Source organism: Octopus bimaculoides, chromosome 5, assembly GCF_001194135.2.
Source record: "Octopus bimaculoides isolate UCB-OBI-ISO-001 chromosome 5, ASM119413v2, whole genome shotgun sequence".
NCBI classification, from domain to species: domain Eukaryota; kingdom Metazoa; phylum Mollusca; class Cephalopoda; order Octopoda; family Octopodidae; genus Octopus; species Octopus bimaculoides.
Window position 1 is genome coordinate 43,177,584 of NC_068985.1, and position 13,654 is coordinate 43,191,237.

The following is a 13,654-nucleotide window of genomic DNA, read 5'->3' on the forward strand; positions in this document are numbered from 1 at the left end:
ATATATATATATATATATATATATATATATATATATATATATAGCTATTTCTGTTTCTCTCTATATGTATTTTATGTGTCGAGCAATAATAGTAGGACATTTAAGTCGATATTGCTCTCTTTAAAGCTTTCTCTCAAGAACATTCTTACCTTCCATAAGTATTAAGAGAACATTTTTTCAGCAACGTAGTTATTATCCAAACTAATTCTAATACATTGATTTATATTTTTAACCATTGAGATTATCGTTATTTTTTGTAATTACCGTTGCAACCTGCATTTCTCTATTAATATTAGTATTATTTTATTATATAATATTGACAGTATTAATTAATTTGAAAGCAAATCATTTCTTATTAATATTACTGTTATTGACTGAAATTGCAAACATAAACACACCTACACTTTATATGCATACTTAAAATAAACACATATAAATTCAATTATATATATATATATCTACATATCCACACACAAGTACTTTATTTTTCCCCTTTGCTCGGTCGATCGTTCCCCCACACAGGGAAACCTTTTAATTGTTCGCCTACTTAACTAGCCGGGAGTGCTTTGTCCCTTCCCCCGTGGTGGAAGGGGTCTGAAATACTGCAGACATTGGGCGCATCACCAGTAAACACGTCAAAGTGACTGTGTCGCAGAAAAGTCCTTCGACTCCGAGGCGAGAACATCGCCATAAGACGGTCACTGGAGGCGCTGGCGAGGAGGACACGATGAACCATGTTAATGGCAAGACGGCAGACACACAGGAGGCTGAGCAGCCACTACTGCACCAACAACAACAACAACCGCAAGATGTTGAGATGGAATCCAGAGAGGGTTAGCAATAATATATTTATATATATATATATATACACATACATACACATATAAACATATACATATATATCATCTCATCTCATAGTATTTTTTTTTTTAATCATTTCAGTTTTAATGTTTCAATCATTATTGCTACTGTTCTTTGTTGTTATTCTATTCTTCATATGTAATATTTTCAGAATTGTTTTTATTTTTCATTTGTTTAAGAAAGGAAGGAGGATCAGTTTGAAGTAATCTTTTCCCTTTCCAAACTTCTCTTTTCCTGTTCTCAATCTTAATAAGACCGTTCTCTTTTCTATCTTTATAATTTCTCATCTTTATATTTCATCTTACCATAATCTGTTCTTTATTAATTTCCTCCCCGTTTTTAGAAATTAAACCACTAAAATATATTTGCAATAAATAAATAAATAATATATGATGGAGTAATCTCATCTAGCTATGCCAATGTATCATGGTAGAAGAGAAAATAGGGGGATGAAATGGTTATAATGTGAGGGACCTGTATTAGATGAATTCAGTATATAAACTGGTCCCCCACTTTTAATCAGCTATTAAATAACATTGCACCGGTCATTCTGTTTCCAATCCAATTAATACTCTTTACATTTAAAGTATTTTCTAGTTATTTCCTATAAATTATGCATCTAATAAAGATCCATCTATTTACTTATTTCAAACACAGCCAAGAACGCTCCATCTTTTTCTCCATTATTGTAGACGTCTCCGTTATAACTCTCTCTCTCGTATCTTTTAGTCCTCCCCATATATTATTACTATTGAATTCCTTATATTTTTCCTCATCGATCGATCAATGGAAACTTTAGTTTCATTGCTCACTTCATTGCACATTGTTGGATGTTTATATGAATACATGTATGTGTGCGTGTATATGTAGATATATACACACACATACCACGTATATATACGTTAAAAATGAAAACGCCTGTCCTTTTATATTTAAACTAAAACCACCAGTTTATGTAATATTACTGTTTTATTTTGTCAATTTTATCCGTGAAATATTTTTATATATAACCATTTATTTTGCTTGGACATCCCCCCCTCCATCTGGCCTCCATTTTCTATTTAATGTTTGGTTAAAGATGCGTAAAGGTGTGTGTGTGTGTATATATATATATATATATATATATATATATATAATACACATGCACACGCAATAAATATGGTTGTTGCTTTAGATAGTGATTTAATTAATCCAGCTACATAGCTGTTACCGAGAAGAAACTAGTCTACTCAATATAAGTGACTACCGTTAATGTCTGTACAACATCATTGTACTGTTGGCCATTTCTTGACAATGAACACCATATATTTAAAGAATTTAAGATCTATGTGAGCCAGAAGATGTTGTGAACTCTTTGTATTATTATTATTATTGTATCTGCGACATAACCATCTTTCTCCTTCACCGACCATTGGTGAGGAAACAGTTGAACAGCTTGTTCTTTTTACCAACTCAAACTATATTAACACAATCCATTAAATTTCTCTCTTACATGTTGGTTTTCTTTACATTGCAATTAAAATATTTGGTATTTCCAAGATTAAGACGTTTCTCCATACATTTTATTTGTTCATTGCCATGTGGCAATGCACTGAAATGTGCATTTAACAATTATTAACTGAACTTGATATTAAAAATAACCACGTTGCTTTTTATATTACAAGAGAACAATAGCTTCCGGACGGTTCAGTATTTACGAAATAAAACCATCCTAGAATAAACATCTCAGTATATATAGATTATAAACACGCAACAAACCTTTACAGTTAAGCTTTTCACAAAAATTATTAGGACATGATTTTTTTATATATATAATTATGTCGTTGAAAGATACTGTATCAGTTTTTATACTTCGGATAGAAAATTTGCCTGAAATAGGAGAAAAATATTATATCACTTTATTCTTAATTTCATATTTGAAGATTATACGAGATCAGTTTACCTGACATTTGTAACTGAACTTCGGTCATCTAAATTGAAAAATTAGAAATCTTGTTTTTGCTATCATAGTTTTGTAAATAAGTTTGTCACTGTTTTCTAAACATAAAATTCAATTCTTTTTCAAATTTATATTTTTATTGTAGTTCTATAGAAAGCTGTGTTTCATATTATGTAGAACAGGGTGAAGGCTTATGTATGAAGCAGTGATTAAAGAATGTTGTATTAAATGCTATTAACAGCTGTAGATAGTTGACAAGATTACCTTTATTTATAGTCACATAAAAACATAACTAAACTCTTCATAAAATTTAGGTTGGATAAAGAACACCTTGTACGAATCAGTTAAAGAACTTTGTTTCCATTTATTTGTAGCTATTAATGTTTCCCCTTGTCTCGTAGGATCTTACTTTAAAAGTTAATTTAATAAAGCTATTGCTACATCACAGTAACTTGTACTCTAGTTGGGGTTTTTTTTTCATATCTGCAGCATGTATTTGTGTATATAAAACACCAGTGGCTCGTGCTAGTCCAATGTAGGCAATCAGCGCCTATCTAGAATATCTTCAGGAAAAACAGAAGCAGGGTTCTAATTATAGTGAACTCTGTTAAAGGTAGTCAAGAACCACAGTAGTATTCACATTCATTTTTCTAGTCTTATATATAGACTATGAACAGTCCATGGGAGTTCTCCAATAAAGATCACCTGTTAGAAATAGCAGACCTCCCTCAAATCACTCTCTATGGCCCTTAAATAAAAGGCTAATTTGTTCATAGATCACTTAAGGTCAGCACTATATAAGCCTTTTGATTCTTAACTAAACTTAATTTTGTCATAAAAGTTTGTTCAATCCACTGTTGTTTGGTATTATTAAGTATTGAATCAGAATAAAGAAAAAGTTTCCATAAGATTACTGAACAAAATAATGTGAGCTTGGTTCTGTGTCTGCTCTGTCGACCTGAACAGAGCAATCATATAGAATACCTTTCATGCTTCATAATAGCTAGAGCAAGATTGTTTTCATGAGTTTGGGCCAAATGGTTTTGCTATTGGATGTTTTTGGAACCATTTTAAATAAGAATTTGGAGTAGAACCTGTTTGTCAACCAGAAGCAGTTTTTTTTTTATCCAAGTGCAAGTGACTGGTTGTAGTCAAGTTTAAACTCTTGACCATATTGCCATAGTTCAGCAGCACTGTAACCTTACACAAACTATTTGATCTTATTTCACCCAGAATTGGGTTTTGTTTGAGTGGACCCTCTTTAAGGTATTAATTTGGAATATAAAAAGTTCCTCTGAAAGTAGACAAAGGATATTAGTTTCTGTATAAACAAACAGTAGCAAAATTTTGTTTGTTGTTCAATTATTGCCATGGTTACCTTAAGTTATAAGTCATCTAGTGAAGCTGCTTACCTCAGTCACTGGAAGTTTTCTGACACTGCTGTGTAGCAGTTTCTCTATTATCAGTTCATTGACCTACTTGCTGTCAACACCTTTCCTCATTCTCGGACACTTTTGCCAGAGCTATTAATGTAGAGTGAATATCTACAAAACATCCCATAATGAGAATTTGATAATTTAGTTTCATTTGACAAAAATACATCAACTTCATGCAAACTTCCGGCATTGTCCTCTCAACTAAGTACCTCACATGCCTCAGCAATACTAAACTTATTCTTTCTGATAACTTTTCATAGAGGCCCGACATTCTTTACATTAGCCAAGTCAACCATTAAGACTGCAAACCCTAAATTTACTATACAAGTACAGTCACACATTCAGGATGTCTGTGTAGCATAGATTCTTCAACCACTGGCTTTACTATAATCTGTGTCCTTACATTGTCTTTTCTACTATAGTTATCCCTTCATAGTGTTGTTCGTTTGGTTGCTGTTGTTTGTAACCAGTTTCTGATATCCAGCTAACATGTCTTTCCTTTAATAGGAAACGGGCCGGTTGCTGGTGTCTTTCTCACAAAAATTGAACTGTTTTAATCCAATAACTCATTTCGTAATTTTACACTGCAGCTATTTGTTTACAGTAGTGGTACCTACTTAGAGCTAAATAGGTGGGCAATTTAAAAAGTAAAATGTTTTGACCACAGTACAGGGGCAATGAAAGACACCAACTTCTCAGCTGGTTAACTAGTACAATTTTTGTTATTTTCACTCTCATCATCATTACTTTCTTGCCCCTCTGTACATCTAGATTTCATACCAAATCCCTATAAGAACTGCTTCTTTCTAAAAATCAGCTTCATATTCACAAACCTCTCTTTCAAATTGAATATCAGCTACACTCACCTTGCCAAATATCTTACTGTCCCTTTTCTTATGGAGATTTAAAAAAGCTACAACTGCAATCTTACTAACTAGTGACTTTCATCGAATTAGTTTACAGCTTCTCTTTCACAAAAAGTATTTTAGGCTTAAAAAATAAAACGATTTTTATTTGGAAGCTGAATTCAATCAGTAAGATATATTTCTAAATACTCGTCTTAACATTTTTTTTAGACAACTCTAATTGAAAATTATTTTTAATGCTTAAAAAATTACATGTTGTGAGGTAGTGGTGAGTATATCTTATAAAGCCTGTTATCATTGTCTTTCAAATTTGATAGTCTTTCCCAAATTCATAACACCCGTAAATTTTGCAACAAGGAATATCCTTGATATCATCTTGTCAAAGGAAAGTTTTAATTGTGAAGACATAGCAAACCAGTATTAAGTAGGATGTTCTTGTCATTTTTTACTTTCATTCTACACCGTTGTTTGTGATGAATAAATTCATATCTTTAAATCTTTACCAGCAGTCATTTAGCTAGTATCTAAAATTCTGTCCATTTAAATGTTACCAATGTTTACTTAAACCATTTTGTTACCATATTCCAGTTAAAATGTGCTGGCTTTGTTTTGGTTAACTTTGAAAATAATTTAGTGAAATAACTCATTGTTAATCTGGTGTTTGGAACATAAATTAACATGAAATTTTGATGGAAGATTTTTATTTAGATCATTTCAAAACAATGAATTTGTTTCAGAGAACTAGGGGACAGTTTAAAAAACGATTAATCATTCATTCTTAAGGGTTGAGTAATTAGTATTGAAAATAACCAAAATTTAGTTTTGATATCACTGGCAATTTTATGATTAAGTTTTAGCATAAAACATGGAAAATATACCCTCCTTTGTATCGTGTTCTTTTTTCTCTCATTGCGAGCAAACAAAATATTATTAAAATCAGTGGGTTTTTTAGACATCGTTACCTCATTGATTGATTGTTTGTTTTTTCTTAGAAAATTCCTTCTCATTATAAAATGACTCCAACCCCCACCTCCCATACACACACAAGTCAATGTTTGTGATTGTTGAGTCTTTTACAAAAAGCCCTTCTCTTTTGCAAGATCTTAAGTTTTTTTGTTTTGTTTTATTTTTAGTACACTTTTTGTTATTGACTACACACCTCACCAACTCTGTTTCTTTGCTGGTTATTGTCAAACATTTTATTCTTTCATTGCTTTCTTTGTCTTTTTAAATGTTTTATATCTCTGCTTTAAAGATTGTTACTACCTTATAATTACCTTTGTTCCTTTCTATCATATAACTCATTAGATATAGTAGACAGTTACTTCAAATATTCTGCAAGGATTTAATACGTTTTGTTTCTGTTCGTCAGAAATGTCTTATTTGCGATATCTGCTTTATGTCATACTCTGCTTTCTCAGATGGACAGATTTTGTTAGATTTGCAAGTCAGATATGTCTCTCCTTTATCAAACAAAAAGTAGGCATGACTGTATGGTTAAGAAGCTTGCTTTGCAACCATATGGTTTCAAGTTCAGTCCTACTAAACAGCACCTTGTACAAATGTTTTCTACTATAACTCCAGACTGACTCATGCTTTGCATGTATGTATATATGTGTGTGAATGTGTTTGTCTTTATCCCCCAACTACTTACTTGGTTTATTGATGCTGCCATGACTTAGCAATTTGGCTGTAAAAACCAATAGAATAAGACCATACTTGAAAATATTGGGTTTTATTTTACTAAAACCTTTTGAAGGTGGTGACCCAACATGGCCATAGTCCAATGACTGAAACAAGTAAAAGAAAAAAAAAGAGAATTCCTCGGATTAAGATGTTTGAAAAGCAGATTTTCTGTATATATCCATACATAAATTTTCCATTTTCATCATGCAAAATCTAAGGATATTACTTTAAGTTCCTACTCTGCTCTCTTTCTCTAAATATTCCAAATATCTTAATTTCTACATTTTTTTTATATGCCATTTTACAACTCTAATCAGGGCTGTGGAACCAGTACAGTACACAAAACCTCCAGCTCTGCATCCTTTATTTGTAATTAAACTAATCATGTTATATTGATTGAAAGCACACCAATACATGCCCACTTATTAGCTCCTTAACCTTTTGAGGTGTAAAGGCTATAGCTATGTTAAGGGTTTTTAATGTTTATTGAAGTTACAAATAATTATACATCAGACAAAATTTTTAAATGGCTACTTTTATCAAAAACCCATAAAATATTAGGAATATCTTTGTTTACCAGTTCAAAAAAAGTCCACATCAATTAAAACTATAATACTAAACACCTACAAAAACTTGAGCATTTTAAATTAAACTCAACACTTCTCCCTTCCTTTTCACTATTATTTGAAACTCTGACATTGCAGTTTGCATTTTTATAAACTCTGCTTCCAGTTAGCAATCCAATTATTACTTCCAACTCTACAGCCCTCAGTAATAAACTGTCTTTTCTTGGATTGTCTATTATCATTAGACTGAAATATTGTTTCTGACAACCTTAGAATTTCTTTGCAAGAGGATTCTCCTTTCCAATGTTTTTCATGCATGCACACACACCATGCATTTGGTCCACACTATATTTATTTATCTTATGGGCCATATATTATTTATTGCTGCACAGGGATTCTTTCTTTTTCTGTTATGTTATGGTGACATGAAATTTGTACATTGCTCTCTTCTCTTTAATTTCTATTAGTTTGTTTTTTTTATCATCCAAATTTTTTGTAGTTTTATTCCCCTTAATAAATCTGTTTTTGATTTATATATAATTTCCTTGCCAATTTTTTTATTAGAATTTATTTTATTATGTAAAAAAGTGTTTGTTGAAGAGAAGCAAAATAAGGCAGAATGGTGATGGAGTTAATCATGAGTTCATACTTCACACAATCCAACTGGGAAAAAGTCATTGAAAATAAGTGTTCTGATTTGTGTGTATGCAAGCATGGCTGCGTGGTCAAGTTTGCTTCCCAATCACATGATGTTGGGTTCAGTTTTACTGCATGGCATCTTGGGCAATTCTTTTACTGTCCCCTGGCTGGCCAAAGACTTGCATGGATTTGGCTAATAGAAACTGAAAGAGGCCTGTCATGTGTGTGTGTGTGTATAAGTGTATAGTTGTCTCCTTGTTTATGACATTGTGTGACTATTGTAAAATAATTGCTCATTTCCAATATAGCAAAAATGGTGTGGCCGTGGGGAAATATTACCTTGCTTAGGAACAGGTAAGGATTGGCAACAGGAAGGGAGGGCATCCAGCTGTAAAAAAAAAAATCTGCTCAGCCCAACTCATGCAATTATGGTGGGGGAAAAGGGGGGACGTTAAAGTGATAAATATATACATAGGTGCACTTACATATATACTCACTCTAATTTGAAAATTCAATTCAGCCTATAGAAATCTGTTGTATAATTGATAGTTTTTTTTATCTCAGTATCACATCTGTTTGTTTTTGTTATTAAACTGAAATTAATTTTCTGTATGTTATATATTGAACCAAATTGACTTGTTAAATTATGTTTGGAGGTGGAGTAAGTGTAGTAATTTTATTAAAAGTATGAAAAAGTCTTCTAGGAACAATTGGTTCCAAATGAAAATGTTTAGTGAACAGATCAGACTTCAAAAAAATTTAGGGGAGTTTTTTGAATTAGCATTTTTAATTTCTCAGTTTAATTTTGCAAGTCATATATCCCATACAATAATTTATGTACATCAAGCAATTTTCTTGACTATTATTTTTATGAAGAAAAAAATGCTTCAGAAAACTATTGTGTGTGTATATATATATATATAAATAATCTAAATTTTAAGCAGAGCATAGCTCTTAGCCTTTTTCTAGGCTCTCCCAGAATATTAGAACAGTTTGGCTAATTTTAACTTAAGATGATTTTCATGTCAGTTGTTGAGGTGGAGTGGTAGTTCTAGGGAGAAAATATAGAGTAAAGAGCTTACTGAAGTGTGTTGGGTGGCAGGAGGAGGAGGAAACACTGGTTAAAGTGGAGATTATGTACAGTCTGCAGATTACTGTAGTACACAGTTTAATGGCCATCAAGTAGTTGAAAACTATCAAATTGGTAGTCTGGAATGTAAGAGAGAGACTCATCTAGATATAAGTCCTAGTTTAATATAGGCAAATTTGTGTCACTATGGAAATATTAGCTTAGTTCTAATTTGAATTTGTATTCCTTCATTTTTCAGTATAGATTTGTTTTATTTTTGATAAAAATTGATCATATGTGCAGATGTGGTTGTTTCCTTAACACATTCTGGGTTCAGTGCTGCTGCATGGCACCTTGGGCTACTATATTATCCAGACCAGTCAAAACCTTGTGAGTGGATTTGGTAGAGAGAAACTGAAAAATCTCTCTCTCTCTCTCTCTCTCTCTCTCTCTCTCTCTCTCTCTCTCTCTCTCTCTCTCTCTCTCTCTCTCTCTCTCTCTCTCTCTGTTTGTCCCCTTCTACTGCTTGACAACTGGTGTTGGTTTGTTTACATCCCCATTCCTTATGGTCAGCAAAAGAGACTAATTGATTAAGTACCAGGCTTTTAAAAATAAGTCCTGAGAGTGATTTGTTTGACTAAACATGGCAAGGTGGCACCCAAGCAAGGCCACTGCCCAATGACAAACAAGTAAAAAGGCATTAATTTCATACAACTGTTAGCATAATTAAGGTAACTCAAACTAGGTTTGCTCTCTTTGGTAGGTTTTATTCCATGACTTAAATGTTTAATCTTCTCTAATTTCTTATTTGTTTAATTCCACTGGGCAAAACTATTTTACTCTGACTTTTTAATCTGAGATTTGTTTTTGACTACTTTTGGAGCTCTGAAGCTAAAAATCCTAGTTTTTGTTCATTATGTCAATTTTTTGTTCTGCACCCATTTTAGACTAATTTTGAGCATATTTTGGATGCTGGTTCCAAACATTTCTAATCAATGAGCTTTTATCCTGATGATAAATCTTGGACAGTATATTGCATCATTAAAATAACCACATATTACTACATATCAGTTGTTTTTTTTTGTTTGTTTTTTTTTTAGCCAAAAGATTAGAATAAATGTATTGAACAAAAATGGTGTCTGCTTTGGTTACTTATGAAATAAGCTCCCTGGACTGAACATGAAAAAACATAAGTTAGGGATTTTTGCTGAACCTTAGATAAAAGATTCTTATTTTATATAGATTTAATAGGCAACTGTCTTTGATCTGGTTGTTGAAAACTTTCTTGGTAGCCATAAGAGGACATTCTCTCCCATTCTAATAAACTTGGCTATAACATTGAGCATTATGGTACATTATCTTTAGTTATGGAATCACTTTCCAGAAAAATTTGTAATTTAAGGAAACAGAGATTCCATTTGGATATATAAGCAATGGAAGATAGAGATACGAAGGAAAGTGGGGTTACATATTTGATGGCTAATTGCTGCACCATTCAATGGGATAGTCCTGGTAAGTCTCTAGTGCTTAATTTCAGTGCTTGAATGGAGACATCAGCATCTAAAAAGGCATGCTGTATCTTCAAAACTAGAGGTAATGGGGGGAAATGGAACCAGTGCTCCAAATATACTCAACTGTCTAGGCAGCAAGCTTCTTTTTTCTCCCAGTGTTGTTTCGTACTCAGTCACCAATCCCAGCATTTATAATTCTAAATTTGCCTCTTGAAAATTTATCAAACATTACTCTGTATTTCCTTTCATTGTAGAACAATTCACTTTAAAACATTTATATTCAGTTAGGATCATCATCATTTTATGTCTGCTTTCCATGCTGATTTGGGTTGAACAGGTCTTCATGGTCCTAGTCAGTTCTTATTCAGAGTTACTGCCCTTTTGAAATAGTTGGAGAGACCACAGCTTGCTCATGTGTTTTTTGGTATGGTTTCTACAGCTGGGTGTTATTTCTAACACCAACCACTTGTGTGCTAGGTACAGTTTATCATAGTACTAGCTCCCTTAATATTATTTTGCACTCTGCAAGACAAAGAGGCCTTCACTACTCTATATTTGTCCCTGTTCATTTAGGACAATGTAAACAATAGAGCTGAAAGGAGAGAACTGATTAGGTTGATGGTATGGAAGAGTAAGGAAATGGTGCTCAACAGAATAATAAACACTTACGGTAGATACACATTTGTAGTTGAATTTGTCAGTGTTAAGTGTGATAGCTATCAATAACAAATCTGTGGGAGCAGGACTGGTAGGCAGAAAAGAACCTTCGTTACTATTTCCATTCAGCCGATGTTTCACCATGCTTTCATGAATAGATGGGTCTTCCTTAGAATCTCGTGTCACCAATCCTTTATCATCTTGCAATCAGTCTTCAGTATTTTGTCCTGAATATTTGTTGGCTGTCCATAGGAACTTCTGTATGCTGATGACCTTGTTCTTATAGCAGAATCTGTAGTAAATTTAGTAAATTGTTGCTTGATGTAGCTAGTTGAGAAAAGAACAGCTGAGATCCTTTTAAAAACTCTTAAATCATTCACTTGAAATTTTAGTTATTTTATTGAGGGTGTTCAGAAGTTAGAATCTAATCAATGGTTTCTAGATGAGACAAGTGTTTTAACAAACGTTATTTATATATATATATATATATATATATATATATATATATACACACACACACACACACACACACACACACACACACACACACATATACACCTTATCTATTTGCACTGCAACTTCCCAATCTTCAGTTGTTTATTTGAAGCAAACTTACAAAACTAGTTATCTTTTAATATAGCAAGTAATAGTTCAAAACTATTTCAAGTTGATTCTATGATAGGTAATATTTGGCTGAAGAGTCTTTAAACAAATTTATGTAACCATGTCATAATTTGTGAAAAGCAAGCTTGTCCTGTATGGTAATAAAAATAAAGTTTCTCACTAATGAATTATTTTTTTAAAATAGTTATTTCAGTGGAATTATCAGTGTAGACACCCAGTTGAACATGTGAAAACAAAGGAAGCAACAAGACTTCAGAATCTAGTTTCTGAGATGATGTCTATGTCCTTCTGTTGCTTCATTTTGTTAATAGTGCAGTCAGAACTTGGTGTAGGGTTGGAGTACAAGAGGACTATAATTGAGAGAAGCAAGACTGAATTATTTAGTACTGGGTTTAGGGATGAGATGAGATTGATGCATTAGCTAGGCTTGTGTTGAGTAGATTTATTAAGAATAGGTATGTGTATGTCTGTATATACATCATCACTATGTTAACTTCTTTTCTAGGCTTGCTTGAATCAGATGGAATTTGTTGAAACAAATCTCTCTGATTTCCATTAATACTTCTTGACTAAACATATTTTTCTGGAAGACTGGAGACAAATGACATTGACTGATGGTGATGCATGCACATTGTGTGTGTAGATTTGATATTATACATATATGACTGGCTTCTTTCGGCTTCAATTTTCCAAACTCCATTCACTAGGCTTTGGCTGGTCTGAAGCTGTAGTAGAAGGCACTTATGCAAGGAACTGAACTTGAAGCCATGTTGTTGAGAAGCAAACTTTTTAAGTATACAGGCATGTCTGCCTACAATATATATTTAATTAGATAATATATAACTATTGATGAGTGGATTTTTGTGATCTGGAATGTATCTGAATAACAACATTACCCGGCATGTGAATAATACCTTTTGAACTTATAGTAATTTAGTAACTGATTGGGACTGAACTATCTTCCGACTCTGAGGAACTCTAGTCTCGTCTAACTCTTGATAAGTTGGGAACTTTAGTTTTGCTCCTCCACAACCATCTATAGATGCCCTTGGTTATGGAATCAAAGCAGGTCTTGCATAAAATGTCAAGTGTGTGTGAATCATCCCTATCATCATCATCGTTTAACGTCCGCTTTCCATGCAAGCATGGGTTGGACGATTTGACTGAGGACTGGTGAAACCGGATGGCAACACCAGGCTCCAATCTAATTTGGCAGAGTTTCTATGTGCAAAGAATAAAGGAAGAATTGAGGATGGTGTCATTTGGACTTAAAATTAACAAGGATGAAATAAGAGACATGACAATTGCAAGAGCAATCTGAGTTGACATCCATTACTGATGAGGCAGACCTCAAAGCAAAGCATCTTCATTTGACAGTTCTTGTGACAAACAATTGACACTTTTGTTGTCAAAGACAACAACCTTGCTTTCATCAAAATTCTCAAGGTCAAGAAATTAACAATGGGAATTGAGAAAGGAAGTTCAGGTAGTCATATACTTAGTGCAGATTTCCTCCCTTGAAGTCGGTGTACTAGAGAAATTACTTGTGATTTAAAGTAATTTAGATACTGTGATGGTAGTAGATGTTGAAGAGCAGGGTCTGTGGAGTCAGAGATGGAAGCAATTTGGGTTACTTAAGTTGAAGTTGATAAAAATTTACCAACCCTGACCAAAAATACATCAAAATTACCTTTTTCACAGAGACTAATTTGACTATTTTCTGTGCTAAGATTTCCATAAAGGAAGATCTGGTAGAAGCAATTTCATTTCTAGTGGGTGTTAGTTTTTTTGGGGGTGGGG

General features: G+C 32.9%; 1 protein-coding gene across 3 annotated transcripts in view; it reads left to right on the plus strand.

Annotated features, from left to right (window-relative positions):
- Positions 1-13,654, plus strand: part of LOC106876494 (ubiquitin carboxyl-terminal hydrolase 7) — a 27,027-nt gene that overhangs the window by 1,099 nt on the left and 12,274 nt on the right. Inside the window, exon 1 of one of the 3 annotated variants that reach the window (XM_052968365.1) lies at positions 54-833. The exons of the other annotated variants lie outside the window; for them this stretch is intronic. Coding sequence (XP_052824325.1) covers positions 728-833 — 106 coding nt within the window. The 5' untranslated portion in view covers positions 54-727. Of the gene's footprint in view, positions 1-53; positions 834-13,654 lie in introns of those variants that run through there. 3 annotated transcript variants of the gene reach the window in all.